The 26,841-nt window shown below is 38.7% G+C and overlaps 1 protein-coding gene across 4 annotated transcripts in view; it reads left to right on the top strand.

The window, feature by feature from the left end:
• Window positions 1–26,841, top strand: part of LOC129732932 (basement membrane-specific heparan sulfate proteoglycan core protein-like) — a 454,358-nt gene that overhangs the window by 178,881 nt on the left and 248,636 nt on the right. For all 4 annotated transcript variants that reach the window (XM_055694405.1, XM_055694406.1, XM_055694403.1 and 1 more), the window contains exon 5: window positions 15,105–16,027. In XM_055694405.1, coding sequence (XP_055550380.1) covers window positions 15,105–16,027 — 923 coding nt within the window. The remainder of the gene's footprint in view (window positions 1–15,104; window positions 16,028–26,841) is intronic.

Raw genomic sequence — 26,841 nt, 5'->3', positions numbered from 1 at the left:
TTGATGAGTTGTGGAATGCCCATGGCGAAATCCAAACTGTTCATTTGCAAAAATTGAATTTTCGTTGATGTGTGACATCATTCTGTTAAGAATAACTCTCTCAAACAGTTTACTTATTGAAGAAAGCAAACTGATTGGTCGATAACTTGAAACTTCAGCTGGGTTCTTATCCGGTTTTAAAATGGGAGTATTTTTTGCATTTTTCCATAATTTGGGAAAATATGCAATTTTGAAGCAGCAATTGAAAATTTTCACTAAAAAATCCATTGTGCTCTCAGGGAGATGTTTGATTAGTATATTGAAGATTCCATCGTCACCAGGTGCTTTCATATTTTTGAAATTTTTAATAATTGATTTAATCTCATTCAAGTTAGTTTCAATTATTTCTGCAGGTAAAAAATTCTGGGAAGAAATTAAATCAAATTGACGTGTGACTTCATTTTCAATTGGACTCACAAAATTCAAATTTGAGTTATGAACACTCTCAAACTGCTGAGCAAGTCTTTGAGCCTTTTGTTCATTGGATACAAGAAAACGTTCACCATCTTTTAAAACTGGAATAGGCTTTGAAGGTTTCTTAAGAATCTTCGACAGCTTCCAAAATGGTTTTGAATATGGTTTCAATTTTTCAACTTTAGTCTCAAAATTTTGATTTTTCAGAAGAGTAAATCTATGTTTAATCTCTTTCTGTAAATCTTTATAAATAGTTTTAAAAACAGGGTCACGAGAACGTTGTTATTGACGTCTGCGGACATTTTTCAAACGAATTAGAAGTTGAAGATTTTCGTCAATTATTGGTGAATCAAATTTCACTTGAGCCTTTGGAACAGAATAATTCCTGGCATCAACAATTGCACATTTTAATGCTTCCAAAGCGGAATCAATATTCACTTCGTTTTGCAAATCAAGCTCATTATTGAAATTTCTCTCAATATAATTTTTGTATCTTTCCCAATTAGCTTTGTTATAATTAAAAACAGAGCTCATAGGGTTTAAAACTGATTCATGTGATAAAGAAAAAGTTATTGGAAGATGGTCAGAATCAAAGTCAGCATGTGTGATCAAATCACTACATACATGACTTTGATCTGTCAGCACCAAATCAATTGTTGAAGGGTTTCTTACAGAAGAAAAGCATGTAGGACTATTCGGAGACAAAATAGAATAGTATCCTGAAGAACAATCATTGAATAAAATTTTGCCATTGGAATTACTTTGAGAATTATTCCATGAACGATGTTTAGCGTTAAAATCGCCGATTATGAAAAATTTCGAACGATTTCTGGTGAGTTTTTGTAAATCACCTTTAAAATAATTTTTGAGCTCGCGTGTGCATTGAAATGGTAAATATGCTGCGGCAATAAATAAAATCCCAAGTTCAGTTTGAACTTCAATTCCCAAAGTTTCAATAACTTTCGTCTCAAGATGGGCAAGAGCACGATGTTTGATTCGGCGATGAATAACAATTGCAACTCCACCGCCGGAACCCTGAATCCTATCATATCTATGAACCACGTAATTGGGATCATATTTTAATTTTATGTTAGGTTTCAAAAATGTTTCAGTAATAATTGCAATATGCACATTATTTACTGTCAAAAAATTAAAAAGCTCATTCTCATTGGCCTTCAATGAGCGAGCATTCCAATTTAATATTTTAATTGTTTTATTTAAAATCATTGCTAAATTTTAAATTAGAAACAATTTTAATAGTAAAATTTGTGCCTATTTGAATGGCTTCAAACATTGATTTTGCCTGCAACATGGCGTTCATAAGATCGAACATTGCCTGTTGCAAAAAAGAAAGTTTACCTGCCGTAATAGGCCCCAGGCAGTTGACATTAGAAAAAATATTTTCGGCAGCAATATTAGCTGGAGTAATAGGTGTACAATTATTTTCTAGCGTGTTTTGCTTACCCATATTAACGGTCATTTTCGAACTACCAACACTAGGCGGTATAATGTTCGAACTACCTGTAACCTGTGCATAAGTTAAACGGGTATGCAAAGGAGTAGGTAAACTATGCGTCACTGGTACGCTTGGAGAATTTTGTTTTGAAGTTGGTTTTAATTGAGAAATTGAATTTTGTTTACCTTGCCTTGCCTTAACAATTGCTAAACGGACTGGGCATTGATAAAAATTTGACATATGGTTGCCGTTACAATTCGCACAGCGAAAATTTTTACTCTCTTTCACAGGACATGTGTCCTTTTTGTGAGAAGAGTCTCCACAATTAAGACATTTTTGGTCCATGTTACAGAATTTGGAACCATGGCCATAACGTTGGCAAGTACGGCATTGGGTGATATGCTTTTCACCTCCTCCATACTTCCTATAAATTTCCCACTTTACACGCACATTATACAAAGCATGTGCTTTTTCAAAAATTTTTAAGTTGTTAACCTCATTGCGGTTAAAATGAATTAAATAATTAACAAGGGAAATTCCAGTTCTCTGACTGTTTTCGCCTCGTGATTTTTGTTTCATTAGAATTACTTGGGTAGGGGCTATGCCAAGTAATTCTGTTAAAGTAAGTTTGATCTCATCAACGGTTTGATCGTTGGTGAGACCTTTTAAGACAATCTTGAACGGCTTGGCGTTCTTGGTGTCATATGTAAAAAATTTGTACATCTTGTCAGTTAAATACTGAACAAGACGATCACGACCCTTTACTGAGTCGGCTAATAAGCGGCATTCACCTCTACGGCCAATTTGATAGGTAACTTTAACGTCAGAAACAAACGTTGAAAGTTCCTTTTTGAATATATTAAATTCAGAAGAAATAGTTACCACAATAGGTGGAACTTTCTCCTTTTTTAAAGATTTTATATTTTGTATAGTTTCATTATTGGTAACTTCCATTTCACCAGCTTCTTGCTCAGGCAAAATATCAAAAGGATTGTCACTACAGACACTCGATGTGTCAGAAAGAGATGCCTCTCTTTTCCTCCCCGCAGCGATGCGAGGTTTCTTTTTCCGTCCAGCCATTTCAGGTGATACGAAAAAAGTTAAAACAAATGTTAAATTCAAAAGTAGGTAGTCTTGAGAAAGACTGATGGGAAATAACTTTCAGGTAGTCTTTAAAAGACACACTGACAAAACACAAACTTTGAAGCTATAGGCAGTCAAAGACCAGTCCACAAGCAACCGAAAAAACGTCTGATCTGTAGGACAGTTCAAGACGCACTGATCGTGTCTAATAGGACTTTATTATACATAGTAAGAACTTCCCTATATGCATCCCACTGTGAAGTACGCTTTGCTCGATTGAACTCTCTTCGTGCCTGTTTCCTTGAATTATCCAATCTGGCGTTCCACCATGGACATCCCTGTCTGTTGATCGAGTCCTGATTGGACAACTGTTATTATACGCTTGAATGATTCTATTTGTTACTTGAACAGAGACATTTTTAAGTTATCTGTGTGTGGTTATGGTGTTTTCCGGGAAGTTTCCTTCCGCTAATAGATTGGAATAGTATAGCCCCCAGTTAGTTTTCCTGGGGTCCCTGAACGTTTCTTTGAGAATATCTTTTATTTAGTATTCAAATAAAATGTGCCTGTGGTCGGATAACGATACTTCATTGGAAACACGCCAATTGTGTATTCTTTCCGAAAGGGTGTTACTACAGAGTGTTAAATCTAAGACTTCTTGTCTTATTGTGAGTTCATAAAAGTGAAATCAGTCCCTTTGTTACAAATATCTACATTATATCTACATTATATATATATATATATATATATATATATATATATATATATATATATATATATATATATGTATATATATATATATATATATATATATATATATATATATATATATATATATATATATATATATATATATATATATATATATATATATATATTTATTTATATATATATATATATATATATATATATATATATATATATATATATATATATATATATATATATATATATATATATATATATATATATATATATATATATTTATATATATATATATATATATATATATATATATATATATATATATATATATATATATATATATATATATATATATACATATATATATATATATATATATATATATATAAATATATATATATATATATATATATATATATATATATATATATATATTTATATATATATATATATATATATATATATATATATATATATATATATATATATATATATATATATATATATATATATATATATATATATATATATATATATATATATATATATATATATATATATATATATTTATATATATATATATATATATATATATATATATATATATATATATATATATATATATATATACAGGTCGGACTCGATTATATACAGTCTCCGAAAAATTTTCACTTTACACTAAGGTCGCTTTTTACGTGTTTTTTACGCGTTTTTTTTACGCGGATTCCGGAATTTACGCGGTTTTTTTACGCGGATTCCGGAATTTACGCGGTTTTTTTTACGCGGATTCCGGAATTTACGCGGTTTTTTTTGCCCGGATTTCGGTTCCGCTTCACTCGGAATGCAAATTTAACGATGGTTTTTTATTACGCGGATTCCGGAATTTACGCAAATGCAATCTGCAAATGCACGACGAATCGGCCATAGGATATGATCAAAGACAAATAACAAATCATTCGTTGTTTTGCTTTCGTCTCGATTAGACGCAAATTGTTTATCTCCGTTTGATTCGCAAAATAACAATACACGAGTCATCGTACGGGTTTTTTTTTTTTCGATTAGTTCTTGTGTGCGATAACAATAGCCTGCAATATATCGGCAGAAACATCTTCTGCACACTGGTAGGGGCAGGCTACCCCGCCAGTGATCCGATACGCAGCTGATATATAAGCAAGAATAATTCTCCCGCACCGCTGTTACCCCGCTAGCAGCACGGACCACCATACGATCGAGCGAGTGGAAGTCAACTACAAGTGGCATCTACAAGGTCGCGTGTAGGATACGGCCACTGTGTCACAACATGAAGCTGGATCGTCATTGTTTGTTCTGCGGAGACGCTCGATTAATCCTACTATCAGCCGTGAGGTCGTGACTTAGACGTTCGGTGAAGTATTCACTTTAGAATTTTTATCATTATTATTAATAGTATTATTATTATTGTTATTATTATAATTATTATTACTATTATTATTATTATTATCATTATTATTATTATTATTATTATTATTATTATTATTATTATTATTATTACTATTGTTATTAGTATTAGTATTACTGCCTTTTTTTTATTTTGATCCATTGTAGTTTGAAAAATTGTTTTTAAAATTTAATAGCAACTACTTGACCCCCCCTCACATTCGAATATTTATCGTTTGTGTGCGGTAGAGCGTAACGCTCCCGCAAAATGGACGACATGCAGGTGCAACTATTCCTGGATGTGGAAACAACTGGGGAAGAGATTGAGATCTCCCCCATCAATTCCCCTCTACCTTCCCCGCTACCTAGCCCCGTACCAAGGGTACCGGCAACACGGGTGAAAGCTTACCCAGATGCTTCGAAAGGTCCGTTCGTAGTTTACTTCAGGCCCATAAAGAAGCCTCTAAATATAATTCAAATCGGCAAGGACCTGGCTAAACAGTTTTCGGACGTAACCGAAATTACAAAGGTTAGACCGAACAAACTGCGAGTTGTTGTGAGTAGCTTGAAGCAAGCAAACGCAATTGCTAGCTACGAGCTCTTCACGAGAGAGTACCGCGTGTACATCCCTGCCAAGGACGTGGAGATCGACGGTGTGGTTACCGAAGGAAGCCTCACGGTCGATGACATTTTGCGTCACGGGGTTGGCTGCTTCAAGAACCCCCTGATTCAAGATGTAAAGATACTGGATGTCAAGCAATTGCATTCAGTATCCATCGAAGAAGGGAAGAAGAAATTCTTCCCTTCGGATTCCTTCCGTGTAACATTCGCCGGATCCGCACTGCCGAACTACATCTCTTTGGACAGGGTTCGTCTGCCTGTACGCCTGTTCGTACCGCGGGTCATGCATTGCCAAAACTGCAAGCAGTTAGGTCATACAGCCACCTACTGCTGCAACAAGGCACGCTGCAGCAAGTGCGGAGGCAATCATGCTGAGACCGCTTGCAGTGAGGATACTGAAAAGTGTCTTTACTGCGAGGGAACTCGGCATGACCTTTCGGCGTGTCCCGCGTACAAACAGCGCGAGGAAAAAATAAAGCGTTCCCTCAAGGAACGATCAAAGCGCTCTTTCGCAGAAATGCTGAAGAGTGCTGAGCCACCCTCGACAGGAAACATCTTTTCCTTTTTGCCAACCGATGAGGGTACATCTGACGATCCCCTCGAAGGGTGTTCTTATGCCATGCCAGAAGGATCTAGGAAGAGGAGAATGATCAACTCTCCTAATCTTTCTCGCAAAGGTCGCAAGATAACCCCTAACGGAATGACCAATAAGCCAACACAAAAAGGAAGCGGTGAAGAAAAACCGAAGCAAGTACCTCCCGGTTTTAATTTTAAATCAAACCAGGAGTACCCACCGCTTCCGGGGCACCAAAAACCCCTCGTGCACCCATTTCTCGATCAGAAGATAAAACAGGGTTCATAAAATTTTCTGATATTGTGGACTGGATATTTAAAACATTCAACATACCAGATCCCCTACAAAATATTCTTCTTGCCCTTCTTCCTACAGTGAAAACCTTTTTGATGCAACTAGCAGCAACTTGGCCCCTCATTTCAGCTATCATATCTTTCGATGACTAATACGGCGAAAGAGGTTAGGAATTTTATCACTGTATTACAGTGGAATTGCAGAAGTATCATCCCCAAATTCGATCTATTTTCTCATTTAATAAATACATACAATTGTGACGCATTTGCGCTCTGTGAAACCTTTCTCAATTCAAACGATCAACTCAATTTCCACGATTTTAACATTATTCGTCGAGATCGAGACTCACACGGTGGAGGGGTACTTTTAGGGATTAAAAAGTGCTATTCCTTCTTCCGAATCGACCTCCCCTCGATCTCGAATATTGAAGTCGTTGCCATTCAAACGAATATGAATGGAAAAGACCTATGCCTTGTTTCGTTATATATGCCTCCATCCGCGCGGATTGAACAGAAGCATCTCACTGATATAGCAGAGTTGCTTCCCGCGCCTTTTTTGATATTGGGAGATTTTAATTCTCACTGTTCGCTATGGGGGTCGCTGTACGACGACAACCGATCTTCTTTAATCTGTAACTTGATCGACGACTTCAATATGACAGTTTTGAATACTGGGGAAGCGACACGTGTACCTAATCCTCCAGCACGTGAAAGCGTGCTTGACCTATCCCTTTGCTCGACATCACTAGCGTTAGATTGCCGGTGGAAAGTAATCAACGATCCCCACGGTAGTGATCATCTTCCAATCGTTATATCAATTGCTAATGGTTCAACTTCCCCGAACCCAATCAATATTTCCTACGACCTTACACGTAATATTGATTGGAAGTGTTATGAGTCTATTATAGCGCAATCTATCGAGACTCACGAGGAACTTCCTCCGGAGGAAGAATACGCGTTCTTAGCTGGCTTGATAATCGACGCCGCGACTCAAGCTCAGACGAAACCGATACCCGGGGTAACGATTAGACAGCGCCCTCCCAACAAATGGTGGGACAAAGAGTGCTCTGAGCTGTACGCGCGAAGGTCCGCGGCGTATAAGGACTACCGGGAGTACGGCACTGTCAACCTGCTTCGAAAGTACGAGGCACTGGGCAGGCAGATGAAGAGCTTAGTAAAGGCGAAAAAACGCGGGTACTGGCGGCGGTTCGTAAACGCGTTGTCCAGGGAAACAGCGATGAGCACTCTTTGGGATACCGCCAGGCGCATGCGGAACCGTGACGTTTCGAATGAAAGCGAGGAGTATTCAGATCGCTGGATACTCGATTTTGCCAAAAAGGTCTGTCCGGACTCTGTACCGGAACAGAAAACCTTTCGCGACGCGTTATTAGTAACTACGGAAGAGCCTCCATTTTCGATGTTGGAATTTTCAATGGCTCTCCTGTCGTGCAACAATAAGGCTCCAGGGTTAGATAGAATAAAATTCAACCTGTTGAAGAATCTACCCGACTCTGCAAAAAGACGCTTGTTGAATTTGTTCAACAAGTTTCTTGAGCTAAATATTGTTCCGCATGACTGGAGGGAGGTAAAAGTCATTGCTATTCGGAAACCCGGGAAACCTGCCTCTGATCACAATTCATATAGGCCGATTGCGATGCTCTCTTGCCTCCGGAAATTAATGGAGAAAATGATCCTCTTACGGTTAGACAAATGGGTCGAAACAAACGGGTTACTTTCAGATACTCAATTTGGCTTTCGCCGGGGCAAAGGGACGAACGATTGCCTAGCGTTGCTTTCTACTGAAATTCAACTTGCCTTTGCTCGAAAAGAGCAAATGGCTTCTGCGTTCATGGATATTAAGGGGGCTTTTGACTCTGTCTCTGTAGAAGTTTTAAGCGCGAAACTTCATTCGCAGGGACTTTCACCAAATTTGAATAACTTTTTGCTCAATTTGTTGTCAGAAAAGCATATGTATTTCTCACATGGCGATTCGACAACTTCCCGAATTAGTTACATGGGCCTCCCCCAGGGCTCATGTTTAAGTCCTCTCTTATATAATTTTTACGTCAATGACATCGATGAATGTCTTGCAAATTCATGCACGCTAAGGCAACTTGCAGACGATAGCGTTGTATCCATTACTGGTGGCAAGGCTAGCGATCTGCAAGGACCATTGCAAGATACCTTAGACAATTTGTCTGAATGGGCTCTTAAGCTGGGTATCGAATTCTCTCCGGAGAAAACTGAGCTGGTCGTTTTTTCTAGGAAGCATAACCCAGCTCAGCTGCAGCTCCTACTAACGGGTAAAACGATCTCTCAGGTTTTAGTCGCTAAATATCTCGGGGTCTGGTTCGACTCTAAATGCACCTGGGCTTGTCATATTAGGTATCTGACACAAAAATGCCAACAGAGGATTAATTTTCTTCGTACGATTACCGGAACTTGGTGGGGTGCTCACCCAGGAGACCTTCTAAGGTTATACCAAACAACGATATTGTCAGTTCTTGAGTACGGCTGTTTCTGCTTTCGCTCCGCCGCGAACACGCACATTATAAAATTAGAGAGAATACAATATCGTTGTTTGCGTATTGCCTTGGGTTGCATGCAGTCGACCCATACGATGAGTCTTGAAGTGTTAGCGGGTATTCTTCCGTTGAAACATCGTTTTTGGAATCTCTCTTACCGGTTGCTAATTCGATGCACAGTTATGAACCCATTAGTAATTGAAAATTTCGAGAGGTTGGTCGACCTTCAATCTCAATCCAGATTTATGACTTTATATTTTGACTATATGGCTCAAGATATTAATCCTTCTTCATACGATTCCTCCAATGTCGCACTTTTAGCTACTTCTAATAATGCTATATTCTTCGACACCACCATGAAACAAGACATTTCTGGTATCCCGGATCAATTGCGACCCCAAGAGATCCCTAAGATTTTTTCCAATAAGTTTAAACATGTTAGTTATGATAAAAGGTTTTACACTGACGGATCTAATCTAGATGAGTCCACTGGCTTCGGTGTTTTCCACGAAAATTTTACCGCCTCCTACAAACTCGATGCTCCTGCTTCCGTGTACGTCGCAGAACTTGCTGCTATTCAGTACTCTCTTGGAATCATCGAAACCCTACCCATAGACCACTACTTCATCTTCACAGATAGTCTCAGTGCCATTGAGGCTCTGCGATCAATGAAGCCTGTGAAGCACACCCCGTATTTCCTGGGGAAAATACGGCGGTTTTTAAGTGCTTTAACAGATAAAAATTACCGGGTTACCTTAGAGTGGGTCCCTTCTCATTGCTCGATTCCGGGTAACGAAAAGGCTGACTCTTTAGCTAAGGTGGGTGCTATTGACGGCGATATTTATGAAAGACCAATTGCTTTTGATGAATTTTATAGCATTTTGCGTCAGAGAACACTCAACAGTTGGCAATCATCATGGAACTCAGATGAACTGGGACGGTGGCTACATTCCATTTTTCCTAAGGTATCGACGAAAGCATGGTTCAAGGGGTTGGATGTAGGTCGGGACTTCATTCGCGTGATGTCCAGACTTATGTCCAATCACTATACGTTAAACACGCATCTCTTTCGTATAGGGCTTGTAGACAGTAATCACTGCGTTTGTGGCGATGGCTACCATGACATCGAGCATGTTGTTTGGTCGTGTACCGAATACTGTGGTGTTAGGTCTGAGCTTATAGATTCCCTTCGGGCCCGAGGAAAACAACCGAACGTACCCGTTAGAGACATTCTGGGAAGCGGTGATCTCCAGTACATGACACAACTATACGGGTTTATAAAAAATGCTGGCATTAAAATTTGATTTCTTTTATCTATTTGCTAGAATACAATTTCTGTCACAAACTGAAAGAGAATGATACACCCGGCTGGAGACACTAAAATGAAGACTCGGCATCTCTATGTTTACGCAGACACCTCAGACCAAAACTGCTCAAGCAGAACATCACTGGTTAGCCACGTACAAATGAATACATTCTGTAATATGAAATAATTAAAAACAAAATTGTAACACCCCTCCTCTCACCTTAAATCCCCACTAGCTCGTAGTCGGCCGCGAGAATAAAGAAAAGGCCTCCCTCTTTTCCCCCTGCTAATTTAGAATTTAAAAAAAAATGTACTTGGCTCAGTTAAACATAAATTGTATCGTGCCGTGTCAAATAAACTATTTAAAACCTAAAAATAACAAATCGTTTAAAATGATTGGTTTTATCGAAATGACAACATCCTCGACTTTTGGCTTCTGTACATCGTTTTAATTCTGAATATATTCATATTGGGTGGTATTCGGTCATTTTCTGCAGATTTTCTGGCATCAATCTAACACCGGAAATACCCATATTGGGAGGTATTTAGTTATTTTGGTTGTTTTCCAGAAACTAAAAGTGGTTGTCTTTACACTAGTAGGTAAGAGCAATAAGTGTTGTTGTCTGGTCCCGTTTACGTGTCCGTTCTATCAGTGTTGTATGGTCGTCTTTAAGTTCAAAATGGTGTCCAGGGTCAATGTTTGGTTTCTATGCATCATCTCGATTACGTAAATATCCATATTGAGTATTATTCGGTTATTTTCAACTGTTTCCTAGAAGTTGCCATTTAGCAATTTCAAATGGCGCCTGAGGTCAATTGTTAGCTCCTTGCATCATTCTGGTTCCAGAGATACTCATATTGGATAGTATTTGTTTATTTTAGGCTGTTTTTCACAAACCGGTAGTCGCCATCTTGGATTTAAAAATGGTATTTTAAAATAATTTTTGGCCTCTGAGCGTCATTCGGGTTTAAGAAACACCCATATTGGGTGTTATTCGATTATTTTCGGCTGTTTCCCAGAAACCTGAAGTAGCCAACCTTGAATCCAAAATGGGGTCTGTGGTCGATTTCAGCTGCTGTGTATCATTCTAGATCCGGAGGGAGATTCTCATGTTAGACGGAAATCGGCCATTTTTGGCTGTTTTCCAGAAACCAGAAGTTGCCATCCTGCAATTCATAATGGTGTCTGAGGTCAATTTTTAGTTTCTTGCAACATTCTGGCTCCGGAGATACTCATATTGGGTGGTATTTGGTCACTTTGGGCTGTTTTTCAGAAACCGAAAGTTGTCATTTTGGACTTTAAAATTGCCTGTGAAATCAATTTCTGTCATCTGCGCGTAATTCTGGTTCCGAAAACATTCATATTGAATGGTATTTGGTCATTTCCGGCTGTTTGCCAGACACCGGAAGACACCATCTTAAAATTCAAGATTGTGTCTGTGATCAATTTTTAGCTTCTGTCAACCTTTAATGGGAATCGTCCATTTCAGGCCGTTTTCAAGAAACCGGAAGTTGCCATCTTACAATTCAAAATGTTATCTGAAGTCGATTTGTGGCTCCAGTGCATCATTACGGTTCCGGAAATACCCATATTGGGTGGTATTTGGTCGTTTGCCGCTGTTTTTCAGAAACCGGAAGTTTGGATTTCATGATTTTGACTCCATTTTGGATTTCATGATGGCATTTGACGACAATTTCGATCGATTTTAGCTCCTGTGTATCATTTTAGATTCGGATATTATTATATTGGGTGGAAATAGGCCATTTTCGGCTGTAACCCTAAAACCGGAATTCGCCATCTTACAATCCAAAATTTTGCCTGAGGTCGATTATGGAACAAATTTATTACCATTTAAAACATTCACCTGCCAAATATGGTTCCATTTAGTTGATTAGTTCGCGAGATGTGCAGAAATTTGTGTTTCATTTCCACTTCCAGAAAAAGGAGGGGCGTCCAACTATTATGGAATCACTGATACCCATAGTGATGGAACGAACTGAGAGTGCATAAAAATTAACGCGGAGTATACCACAATATATCTAACTAATGGTAGCAGTGGTCATAGGCTCCTACAGGAAAAAAAAACTATTATGGAAATATTTGTTACCCCTTAGAACATCCACATGCCAAATTCGGTTTCATTTGCTTGGTTTGTTCTTGAGTTGTGCTGAAATTTATATCTCATTTGTATGGGACCCCTCCCTTCTAGGAGTGGGAGGGGTCTCAAACCATCATAGGAACCTTTATCGGCATTAAAAACCCCTACATACAAATTTTCACGTCGATCGGTTCGGTAGTTTTTGAGCCTATATGGATCAGACAGACAGACAGACAGACCGGACTGCATTTTTATATGTATAGATTACAACATCCATGTTTTAGAACCAAAAGAGTGAATATACATTATTTGGATTGAAGCGTTCATGTAAATCTATTTTCACAAATAATAAGATTGAATGAGAAAGGCTGGGTCTGACCGCTAGGTGGACTAATTTAGGTTTTTTTTACGCGGATTCCGGAATTTACGCGGTTTTTTTACGCGGATTCCGGAATTAACGCGAATTTATTTTGACTAACCCCCTTAAAATAGATTTCGTAGTTATTCTTCATGTTATTGCAGTCAGCCATGGCAAGAGCACTACACCATGCTGCACGGGTGCCACTTTTGCATAGAAACACTACACGGCGTGTATTGCAACTTGCACTGCGTGATGTGTAAGCAAATTCTCCGGTGCGCGTGTGCAATGCTAATCCCCTACCCCGTGCATGAAGCTTCGGCCTACACACAAGCTGAGGGATTTAGCTTCGTAAAATCACCGGAGCCGCGATATTTAACTTCATTGAAACACTCGACAATCTGCTCATACGTAAGGAATTACATCAGCAATGCAAGCCTGATGCCTGATATGCCGAAGCTTAATGCACGGGGTAGGGGATTAGCCTTGCACACGCACACCGGTGAATTTGCTTTTACACTTTGTGCGGTCGTTCTTACACATCACGCAGTGCAAGTTGCAATACACGCCGTGTAGCGTTTTAAATATTTTCTCCGTGGCAGTGGGTGTTTTGGACATGGCTGATTGCAGTCAAACCTAAAGAAAAATTTTGATCAGTGTGTATTGTGTTTGTTTACTCTTTTAGTTTTGTTATTGTTGTGCTGCGTTTTCAAGCAATTCAGAACATAACAGAAAATTATCATAACAGTATTTTATCGAAACAGTACTTGAAACTATACATTTTCGTCATTTTATTTCAATCCCCTCTTCATCCAATATTATTCATAGACTTGACTTGCGTATTGGGTAGATAGTAGATTAGCTAAAAACATTGCCTTTGATTTATTTAAATTTTTGCTCACCAGTATTGATTTCAACTTTATAAAAATAAGTATTTGAAAAGAGTCAATCTCTATCATCTCAACCTTAACATTGAAATAGTAATATTAGGGTCCATTCAAATTTAACGTGACATAAATATTGGATTTCCGGAAAACCCTCACCACTTTGTCTAGCATGTTCTCAATACTCAGCACACCAGGCATAAAAAATTTCCTCAGCCCTGCTTGCGTTATGTAACCTTTAAACGGACTTTTATGAATCAATAAGGAAGCGCTTATTTATAACGTCACGCAAGAATAATTATTGTTGATCTCCTTTCCCCCTTTGCCATACTTTTTGTTTAAATTTCCCGTATGGGTTGCAACACTTTGCCAACTCAACACTCTTTACCGTTTCCTGAGCGTTACATAATTTGTAAACGTTCCCTCGCGATATTTCTGTTTTAGATCAGCTTGACTTTACTTGGAACATTATGGCTCAAAAATCAACGTTTTGGGTCAAAAAATGTTGCGTTACGTCATATTTGACTGAAGGGAACGTCCATTAGTTACGTATCGTATAGTCTAGTCTAGTTTACACTAACACAGCCAGTACTTGAAAGGATCCTGGAAAATGATATCCACCATTTAAAAAAATGATTTCCATACATTTTTCTTGTACGTCCATTAATTACGTATCGTAAATATAAACTATTTTCGACCACCTCTTTCTTCTAGGTTACGCTCTTTGTATAGATCTTTTTAGAAATAGAAATTTTTTAGTATTGATTGCGACGTTTTGTCAGACCTCTTCCTCTCCCTGAGCGTTACGTATTTTTGGACGATCCCTATACGACATTGCTGCTTCAGATAAGTTATATTTAAAATTGAAAAAAAAATTTTATGATTCGATTATATACAATTTTATATATAATCAAATCATATATAATCGAGTCAATATATAATCGAGTCTGTAGATAATCGAGTCCGACCTGTATATATATATATATATATATATATATATATATATATATATATATATATATATATATATATATATATATATATATATATATATATATATATATATATATATATATATATATATATATATATATATATATATATATATATATATATATATATATATATATATATATATATATATATATATATATATATATATATATATATATATATATATATATATATATATATATATATATATATATATATATATATATATATATATATATATATATATATATATATATATATATTAAGTTTTGCATTCAAAATAAACTATTCGAAACAATTATGAATAATAATTCTTTTTCCATTTTATATTTCTTTAGCCCATTCTAACACTGGCAGACTTACAAGCCTCAGATGCTGGAATCTACATCTGCACAACTCATCATAATGGACACACTACTGAAGTTCACACAACTCTGGTAATCAATGGCGCTATTCCATTTTTCCCACAGTCACCAAAAAGCTACATGAAATTTAACAAAATTGATAACGCGTATTCAAAGTTTAGTTTTGAGATTTCTATGAGACCTGAAAAATTGGATGGATTGATATTATATAATGGTCAAAAACGTCCCAATGGCGACTACATTTCGTTGTCGTTAAATAATGGATTCCTACAATTTAGATTGAATTTTGGAGGACAATTGATCAGCCTTCAGTCAGAGAAACCGATTAGTTTGGGAAAATGGCATACAATCAAAGTCAATCGCGTGAGGAATAATGGCTTTATGCTTGTTGATAATCAAAAACCCGCTGTTTTTCCTGACAAGCTTAAATTCCATGGTGTGAACTTGGATGACGATATGTTCATTGGGGGTATACCGAACTATTCCAATGTTCCATCTACTGCCATGCAAATTAAAGAAGGATTTGTAGGGTGCATTAGTCGGCTTGTTATTAACGGTCAAGACATTCAACTACATCAGGAAGCAATAGTTAGTTACGGTACAACTTCTTGTGAATCATGTGCTGAAGAACCATGTAAAAACTCAGGTACTTGTTTAGAGACACAAAGCGATAGTGGATATAATTGCGTTTGTCAGAAAGGCTATACTGGAAAAGATTGCCTTTATAAGGGCGAACAATGTGCATCAAACTTATGCGGGGTTGGATATTGTGAAGAGTCAAATAATGGTGCACTATGTTTTTGTCCTATCCACAAAACAGGAGAACACTGTCAGTATACTGAGCATTATTCGGATGATACGTTAGCATTTAAAGACGGCAGCTATGCAGCTTACAAGTAAGTAGAGGTCAATTAGTTTCATCGCACCAAAAAAAACTTACCTTCGTCGAACCTAAAAAAAACTTACGTTGTCTACCCTGGTGTGTGGTTTTCCACACATACAACATTTCAACATTTCAACACCCAAATTTGTCAAATAAGTCAATCCTTTTGAAAAAAAATGGGTGAGTTTATCGGTTCCAATATAAACTGATCACATTTTGTTACTTTTGAACGAACCTTCGCACATAGAAGTAAATCAAGTAGAAACTTGATCAAAAGTCAAGAAAGCAAAAGTTTAATAACCATGTTCTGCATAGCCTCATTTTGAAGTGTGATGCCTACTGAATCTTTTAAGGGAACATCCATAAATGACGTAGCTTTTTTTTTGGTTTTTTGACTCCCCCTCCCCCATCGTAGCATTTCGTCACAAAGTCAAGACCCCCCTAGATAATTACGTAGCTTTATAGCCCACACCTCCTCCCTCTCATGATATTTTTTGCTTGTTCTTATTACCAAAAACACTTAAATGAACACGAAAAAACAAGAAAGCAATAAAAATAACCTTAAACAGACAAAACAGTGATAAAAAAAAACAATTAGAAAAAACCTTTTTTCCTAAGTTTCATATTTGCTACGTTGCTTGGATTGACCCCCTACCCTCCCCCTCGTCACATTTCGTCACAAAACTGCAACCCTGAAAGAAATAAAGAAATAAAGAAGTAAGTTAAGTATCAATAAGTTTCAATGTAAACAGTCAATTGCAAATCAAAATTTGCATGCTTCTGGGCAAACAGGTGGTTTTATATCATCCGAACCAGTCCGAACTCATGAGTTACATCATTGTAAAAATCATCGAGAATTTTAACTTTTCAGCTTCCGGCAGTGTTGTTGCCTTAGTATTAAGAACATACATACCTCTGTCATGTAATAGATGAGTGTTCTGAGACATTCTCAACAGGTTGCTTTTGAATCCAGATTCTTTAATTACGAGCTCTAGGCCAAAATCCAAGGAAAACTGTCAAACTTTTTCGTCAACAGCAATGCAAATGTTGCGAGTGAAATGCTCGTACAAGGACTGTGAAAACAATACTAGTGACTCTTCAGATTCTTCTGAGTGCTCAGATTGATTAAAAAACAAAACAGTGTTAACCCCGAACCACACTGATCTAAGAAAGATAGTAGTGTTTCATTCATAGAGGCTCAGTCATTTATTGTAGAAAAGAAACTACCATTTAACCCAAACTACATCATCAGCAAAGTAACAAATCACTCAAAGGTGGGTTGTTCGATGAAACTTTTAGTCACAACTATTTATTATACTATATTTTCGATCCATGATACGTTTCCATACCAAAAATACTTAAAAATAATTTTGATCAGGTCTGATGTTCTAAGTGCTCCACTGTGCTTCGGATCAAAACGATATTTTCCATCAACTGATTAAACTTAAAGCTCTTCCAAACGCGACTAAGAACATTCAAATCGGTTCAGCCGATGCTGAGAAAATCTAGATATTTTTTTTGTTCATATATAATTTATTTGACACGGCACAAATACAATTTAATGTTTAACGGCGCCAATTATATCTGGTAGCTTACTTTCTAAAGTATCTTAATAACTAAAAGCAAATTTTTTATCCTCGCTGCCGACTACGAGCTGAAATGTATGATGGTTTTCATTGCCATGGGTAAGCACATGTTCCGCTACTGGGCCAAGATATTACAGACTGGCATATTGGGTTGTCTCCCTCGGGACCTGAGAGTATCGTGCGGGTCTAGTTGCTGTTTCCGGATCCGTGGTCTTAACGTGTTCTTGTCGTTTGGTTGGATGTAAGCGGAAGGGAATAGGATTAAACTGGGGCGTGGATGGATTTCAGGAAAACGTATATAAGGGACATGTAGGGACACGGCTCGCCAAGACATCACGAACAGGAACAGCCGGCTGCCTACTTTCGGCCTGCAGGGAAGCTATTAATTTAGACCTGGCGTCACGGTGTACAGGGCATGACCAAACAACGTGCTCTATGTCGTGATAACCTTCACCACAGGCACAGATACCACTTTCCCCGAGCCCAACACGACGGAGATGCGCGTCAAATCTATAGTGATTGGACATAAGCCGGGACATCACGCAAATGAAATCCCGACCTACATCCATTCCCTTGAACCACGGGTTCGTCGACACCTTGGGGATTATGGAATGTAACCACCTTCCCAGCTCCCCTCTGGTCCAAGCATTTTGCCAACTGATGATCGTATTCTGACGTACAAATGAGAAAAATTCATTAAAGGCAATTGGTCTTTCATAAATTCCACCGTTTGTTGCGTCCACCTTAGCCAAAGAGTCCGCTTTCTCTTTGCCCGGTATCGAGCAGTGAGAAGGGACCCACGCTAAGGTAATCTGAGTAGATTTTTCGGATAAAGCACTCAGATGTTCCCGTATTTTCCCCAGGAAATACGGAGAGTGCTTAACATCTTTCATCGATCGGAGAGCCTCAATGGAACTGAGACTGTCCGTAAAGATGAAATAATGGTCCGTGGGCATTTTTTCGATAATCCCTAGGGTGTACTGAATTGCAGCCAATTCTGCGACGTAAACAGAAGCAGGATTATCGAGCTTATGGGAGACGGTTAAATTGTTATTGAAAATACCGAAGCCAGTGGACCCATCAAGAAGTGATCCGTCAGTGTAGAACATATTGTCGCAGTTGATGTTTCGATATTTATTGGAAAAAATTTTGGGGATCTGCTGCACGCGTAAATGATCCGGGATTCCACGAGTTTCTTCTATCATGGATGTATCGAAAAACACAGTAGAATCAGAAGTATTTGATATGTCGACACGATTTGGAATATTCGAAGAAGGGTTAATATTATGGGATATGTGATTGAAATACAATGTCATAAAACGGGTTTGAGAATTAAGTACGATTAACCTTTCAAAATTTTCAATCACAGGACGGTTCAAGACCTCACATTTGATAAGAATGCGAGAAGACAGGCTCCAGAAGCGGTTTTTCAATGGTAGTACTCCAGCTAAGACCTCCAAACTCATCGTATGGGTCGACTGCATGCAACCCAAGGCGATACGCAAACAACGATATTGTATTCGCTCCAGTTTGATCAAATGTGTGTTTGCTGCGGAGCGGAAGCAGAAACACCCGTACTCAATGACAGACAATATCGTTGTTTGGTGAAGCCTTATAAGGTCTCCTGGGTGGGCTCCCCACCATTGTCCGGTTATTGTACGAAGAAAATTCACTCTTTGTTGACATTTTTTCATCAGATACCTAACGTGACAACCCCAGGTGCCTTTAGAGTCGAACCAGACACCAAGATATTTGTGTACCAAAACCTGAGAAATCGTTTTACCCATTAATTGTGTTTGAAGCTGAGCAGGTTCATGCTTCCTAGAAAAAACTACTATCTCAGTCTTCTCCGGAGAGAATTCGATACCTAGCTGTAAAGCCCAAGCAGACAAATTGTCCAAGGTATCTTGCAATGGTCCTTGCAAATCGGCAGCTTTGGCTCCTGTAACAGAGATTACACTGTCGTCTGCAAGTTGTCTTATCGTGCATGAATTTGCCAGACATTCGTCGATGTCATTTACATGAAAGTTGTAAAGAAGGGGGCTTAAACATGAGCCCTGGGGAAGACCCATGTAGCTAATGCGAAAAGTTGCCAAATCACCGTGCGTAAAATGCATGTGCTTTTCGGACAGCAAATTGTGCCAAAAATTGTTCAAAATTGGAGAAAATCCTTGTCGGTGAAGTTTACCCGAAAGAATGTAAATAGAAACGGAATCAAAAGCCCCCTCAATGTCCAAGAACGCAGACGCCATTTGTTCTTTGCGAGCATACGCCAGCTGAATATCTGTTGAAAGCAGCGCAAGACAATCATTCGTCCCTTTGGCACGGCGGAAGCCAAATTGAGTATCTGATAGTAGACCATTTGATTCGACCCAATGGTCTAAACGACGGAGTATCATTTTTTCCATCAATTTCCGGATACAGGATAGCATTGAAATCGGCCTATAAGTGTTGTGATCAGAAGCTGGATTCCCTGGTTTTTGGTGGCGATCACCTTCACTTGCCTCCAATCCTGCGGTACAATGTTTTGCTCCAGGAACTTATTGAACAAGTTCAACAAGCGCCTCTTGGCATTGCCGGGATATTTCTTCAACAAGTTGAATTTGATTCTATCTAACCCAGGCGCGTTATTGTTACAGGACAGGAGGGCAACTGAAAATTCTGGCATCGTAAAAGGTGATTCTATCGCGTCGTGGCCCGGAGACGCATCGCGAACAATGTTTTGCTCAGGAACAGAGTCCGGACATACTTTCCTGGCAAAATCAAATATCCACCGACTTGAAGACTCCTCGCTTTCGTTGACCGTTACGCGATTTCGCATTCTTCGGGCTGTGTTCCAAAGAGTGCTCATCGATGTCTCCCTCGACGTCTCGTTCACGAACCGACGCCAATATCCGCGTTTATTTGCTTTAGCCAGGCTTTTAAGCTTGGTATTAAGCTCCGAATACCGTATATAGTCGTCGGGTATACCTCCCTTCTGGAAGGCCAAAAACGCGTCGGATCTTTGCGTGTAGACATCGGAGCACACTTGGTCCCACCACGGAGTGGGAGGCCGTTCTTTGATCGTTACGCCGGGATATTTCTTCGTTTGGGCTTGCAACGCGGCGTCGAGAATCAAGCCCGCGAGGAGGTTGTATTCTTCAAGTGGTGGGTGATGTTGAATCGACTCGACCGCTTTTGAAATCATTTCCTCGTATAACTTCCAATCGACATTCCGTGTGAGGTCATACGGAATGTCAATTGGTCGCATGCGAGTTGAACCGTTAGTAATTGAAATAAGAATAGGCAGATGGTCGCTACCGTGAGGATCGAGGATTACCTTCCATGTGCAATCCAACCGTAGCGACGTCGAACATGAGGATAGATCCAAAGCGCTTGGGCGCGCTGGAGGTTTCGGGATACGTGTCATTTCACCGTTGTTCAAAATAGTCATGTCGAAGTCATCGCAAAGGTTATAGATTAAAGAGGAGCGGTTATCATTGAAAGGGGAACCCCAAGCCACACCATGAGAGTTGAAGTCTCCCAAAATCAAACGTGGCGAGGGAAAAAGTTCTGTTCAATCAAAGAGCAACCGTTGCCCAACCTGTGATCTGGGAGGAATATATATTGAGGCAATACAAAGCTCTTTACCTTGTATTGTCATTTGACATGCGACAACTTCGATGCCTGGAATCGAGGGGAGGTTAATACGATAGAAAGAATAGCACTTTTTAATCCCTAAAAGTACTCCTCCATACGGGGTGTCTCGATCAAGGCGAATAATATTAAAATCATGGAAGTTGAGATCAATATTTGAAGTAAGCCAAGTTTCACAAAGGGAAAATGCATCGAATTTGTTTTTATTTATCAAAACTTTAAACGAATCAATTTTTGGTTAAATACTTCTACAATTCCACTGTAAGACAGAGATAGAATCCTTCGTATACGCAGATGAATTAGGCATCGAAGGATACAATCGCTGCAAGGAGGGGCCATTGGGCAGTCAACTGCTTCAAAAATGATCTAACTGTTGGGAGGAATGCTGTAAGAAAATTTTTAATTGGATCGGGTACATTGAAAGTTTCAAAAATCCAGTCCACAATGTCAGAAAATTTCACTAATCCAGAGTTTGTTTCATCAACTGGGAGTGTAAAAGGAGCAACTGGGGTTTTAGATGTTCCTGGCAGTGCTGGGAACTCCTTCTGGGACTTTAAATTTGCAAGCCCAGGAGGAGTTTGCTTCGGTTTTTCCGCAGCACTGTTTGGTTTGTTTGTAACTTTCATTTCACTTTGGGAAATCTTAGGACCTTTTCGGGGAAGTTTAGGAGAGGAAAGATTTTTCCTCTTTCTAGACGCCCCAGGATTGGCATAAGTTGTTCCCGCTGGTGAATCGTCAGAATCGGTTTCATCAGAGGACAACAGATCAAAGGGGTTCGATGTTATGGTAGAAGTGGTCACGGTCTTCTTCAGCATCTCAGCGTAAGATCGCTTTGAACGCTCCTTAAGTGACCGCTTGATTTTATCTCTGCGCTGCATGTACACCGGGCATGTGGAGAGCTCATGCTGATTTTCCCCACAGTGAATACATTTTTCAGCATTAACACTGCAAGAATCTTCCGCATGAGTCTCCACACACTTGCTACATCGTGCCTTATTGCAGCAGTAGGCGGCTGTGTGGCCTAGCTGCTTGCAATTTGTGCAATTCATAACACGGGGTACATACAATCACACAGGCAGACGAACCCGATCGATCGAGACGTGGCTAGGGAGAGCAGATCCGGCAAACGTAACACGAAACGAGTCTGACGGAGTGTACACTTTTGTGCCGTTGACAAGAGACACAGACCGCAATTGCTTGCAATCTATGATCTTTACTTTTACGCCGTGACACAAAGCATTTTTGAAGCAGCCAAAACCGCTTGCCAAGATACACTCGACCGACAGACTCGAATCGGTTATGACACCGTCGATCTCCACGTCTCGTGCGGGTATATAAACGCGATACTCGCGTGTGAAAAGCTCGGAGCGAGCAATAGCGTTGGCCTGTTCCAGGTCGCTGACCACTACACGGAGCTTGTTGGGTCTGACCTTGGAGATTTCGGTCACGGCCTTGTACCCCTCCGTCAGGTCTTTCGAAATCTGCAGGATGTTTAACGGTTTCGATTTCGGTCCTGCTTTTGGCCGAAAGAAAACAGTAAAGCTGCCCTGAGATCCGTCCGGGTAAAGCCTGGGGCGAGGGGGGACTGGAGAATTAACAGAGGAAGGGTTGGCAGGAGGGACAGGGTCGGAGGGGTTCGGGGATGGTGGCACGGGAGGCGAGGGATCTACATCCATCGCGCTAAATCTAGCGCACTAGCGCCGACAGAGCACGTACCTCTTTACTTCTCCTTTCAGCAGGGTTGGTTGTCCGAACGGGCGAAGCTGCAGCCGTTACAGCCAGCAGCACCAATACAGCAGCTCCAAACAGCCACCAGCAGCGAGCCGGGTGTGTGATCACTCAGCACAGCGACACAACTCGCTGTCAACTGTTGGCTTCTTCTTTTTCCTCCTTTGTGTTGAGATTCTCGTCCACTGCTGTAGCACAAATCACTTAGCAGCCAAATCGGCTTACGCACAAGCAAACAGCCACGATGCGAAACAGTTGCACAAAGGCGGGCGACCTTGAACCTTCACTCGGCCAGGCAAACAATGCCAACACTTGCTCGCGCGTCTTTTGTTTTATATTCTATCGGAGCGATCATCAAAAACGTCCTATACTGATGCGTGTTCGGCACAGAATGAAAATCTAGGTATATTTGTCGTAAAAAAGAAATAAACACACATACAAATACATACCTTATCCGATTTTCGGAACAGGATTATTTGGTACCTTTAGCTTCAGGTATGTAAGCACTCATTGAAAAAAATATTTTTGTGTCAAAATTATGTTGTTTCTTGTGCAAAATAAATTGAAATTTTATATGTGTGGAAAATAAATATCTCATCAACCAAAAATATTTATGCTCTGGAAAAAAATTATTTTATGTTAATCTAATGGTTCGGAAATTGTCAAGAAATTTCGCCAAAATCGATCGAGAACTTTTTGAAAAAAAAAACGTAACAAAATTCATTTGTGTGTTTTTCCATACAAGGGTAGAATGAAAGTTAAATATGGCAGCTATGCAGCCTACAAGTAAATACAGCTCGTTTAGTTCTTATACTCAAATTCAAGTATTGTTATAAATATTTAAAAATTCAAGTTGATCGTTGGCTTATCAATGGATAATTTTTGCTTTACTAAATGAATTATACTTCTAGGTATTTCTCCTTTCCAATAATATATTGGTTGGCATTTGGCCATTTTAGGTTAGTTTCCAGGAACTGAAAGTCGACATTGTAGATTTAAAAATGGAGTCTTGGTAGATTTTTAGCATGTGGGTTTTTTATATGAAATATATGCTTTAAAGTTTGAATTATTGGTGAAACGCGAAAGTCTGTTTTGTATCATGATCGGACCAGCCTACTTCTGAGACATCACCGTTTTACACCGTATGCTTGATATATACAATGAAGGATTTCACGTTTAACTGATTGGAACTGAATATAAAGTGATGAAGCTTATTTTTTATAGAATAAAACCTCTCTTAAACGAAAACGACGTAAGGTTCGCAAACTAAAGCAAAACCATTTAAAACTTCACTATATATAGCCCACTATGCTTCAAATAGGGTTTAAAAATTGATTGATTTGTGATCTAATGATAATATGTATATCAAAGTTATTTTTCAGTAACAAGACTCTCTTTAAGACTAACTATTTTTTGAGCTGCGGCAAAGGAAACGTTAGGCAAAAAACTAATACTTGAATTTCGTTTAGCGATAAGGCTTGAAAGTATCTTCCCTCCGAAAAATGTCCTCATACAAAATTTCAACTCAATCGAACTTAAGGAAGTATTGTTCCAAATTGATCGCTTTGAGTCTCACTTTTTCGACTGATGACGAAGGGCACAGTTCATGCAATGGTCGATATGGAAATTTTTGGTGATACCAAATATCTTAGACTTGCGTAAAACGCCGGGATCTGGTGTTTCCCGAGAAAAAAAAATTGGAAAAACTCGACTTTCTGGGACTTAGAAACTTTTGCGCTGGGAAACTCATTTCACTTGTCAAGTTGTCACACTCTCATTCTCACTTCTGTCAATCTCACTTCACGGAGCTAATTTTGTCACTTCACTTTAGATGGAATCGGAAATAGGTCTCAAAAATGAAGTGAGCGTGAGAGTTAACTCCGCAGGTAGAATCGCACTTCAGGTATAAAAGTTAGAGCATTGCAATATTCGGAAATTTGTAGTACTACTTGGGGACTACAAGTTGGTCATACATCGTTTCTCAAAATTGTGCTGGTGGAGTGAGCTATCGGTAAAACGAAACTGCAACCGAAAAAACACCCACAAATTGAATAAGCAAATTTGCCGTATTGGAAGCTCAAATATAATTCGTAATGTTTTCCGCAATAATTTGAAAAATGTTTGAAAATAATTTGAGGATCACGAAAAAATATCTAATTTTTCAAGCCCAAGCCAAACACCATGCATGTAAGGCTTGAAGTCTCAGAAGCACACTGGTCCGATTATGATACATTTTTTGGTCCGATCATGATTCACCCTGGTCCGATCATGATACAAATTCTATGGTCAGAAAAAACGTTATATTTAAATGAATATACGTCAGATTTGCTATAAATTGTTATTTTTGTGAACTAGACCGATAGACTTTTCCGGTATATATATATATATATATATATATATATATATATATATATATATATATATATATATATATATATATATATATATATATATATATATATATATATATATATATATATATATATATATATATATATATATTATTTATGATTGCATGTTATATTAATGGTGAAAATGTGACATGAAAAGCGATGTACCTTGAAAATAGTCTAAATTGGTCGTTTCATGATACATTACCCTACATTACGTCAGATATATACGTCAGATTTGCTATAAATTGTTATTTTTGTGATCTAGACAGATAGACTTTTCCGGTATATATATATTATTTATGATTGCATGTTATATTAATGGTGAAAATGTGACATGAAAAGCGATGTACCTTGAAAATAGTCTAAATTGGTCGGATCATGATACATTACTCTACATTTTTTTAATTCTAAATTAGCGAGGAAAAGAGGGAGGCACATGTTTTTTATCTCGAGGCCGACTGGTGATTTAAACTGAGAGGAGGGGAGTAACAATTTTGTTTTTAACTATTTCAAATTATAGAATGTATTCATTTATACGAGGTTAACCAGTGATGTTCTATTTGAGCAGTTTTGGTCTGAGGTATCTGTGTAAACATAAAGATGCCGAGTCATCGTTTTAGTGTCTCCAGCATGGTGTATCATTTTCTTTCAGCTTGTGACGGGAATTGTAATCTAACAAATAGATAAAAAAAAGTTTCAAATTTTAATGCACGCATATTTTATAGACCCCTACAGCTGTGTCATGTACTGGAGATCACCGCTTCCCAGAATGTTTTTAACGGGAACGTTCGGTTGTTTTCCTCGGGCTCGAAGGGATTCTTTATGCTCGGACCTAACACCACAGAATTCGGTACACGACCAAACAACATGCTCGATATCATGGTAGCCATCGCCACAAACGCAGTGATTACTGTCTACAAGCCCTATACGAAAGAGAAGCGTGTTTAACGTGTATTGATTGGACATAAGTCTGGACATCACGCGAATGAAGTCCCGACCTACATCCAACCCCTTGAACCATGCTTTCGTCGATACCTTAGGAAAAATGGAATGTAGCCACCATCCCAGTTCATCTGAGTTCCATGATGATTACCAACTGTTGAGTGTTCTCTGACGCAAAATACTATAAAATTCATCATAAGCAATTGATCTATTGTAAATATCGCCATCAATAGCACCCACGTTAGCTAAAGCGTCAGCCTTTTCATTGCCCGGAATGGAACTATGAGAAGAGACCCACGCTAAGGTAACCCGGTAATTTTTATCTGTTAAAGCGCTTTAAAACCGCCGTATTTTTCCCAGGAACTGCGGGGTGTGCTTCACAGTCTTCATCGATCGTAAAGCCTCAATGGCACTGAGACTGTCTGTGAAGATGAAATAGTGGTCTATGGGTAGGATTTCGATGATCCCAAAGGAGTACTGAATAGCAGCTAGTTCTGCGACGTACACGGAAGCAGGAGCATCGAGTTTGTAGGAGGCGGTAA

Source organism: Wyeomyia smithii, chromosome 3, assembly GCF_029784165.1.
Source record: "Wyeomyia smithii strain HCP4-BCI-WySm-NY-G18 chromosome 3, ASM2978416v1, whole genome shotgun sequence".
Classification (NCBI taxonomy): Eukaryota; Metazoa; Arthropoda; class Insecta; order Diptera; family Culicidae; genus Wyeomyia; species Wyeomyia smithii.
The sequence above is the reverse complement of the archived record's forward strand: the minus strand, read 5'-3'. Positions and strand labels throughout refer to the sequence as shown.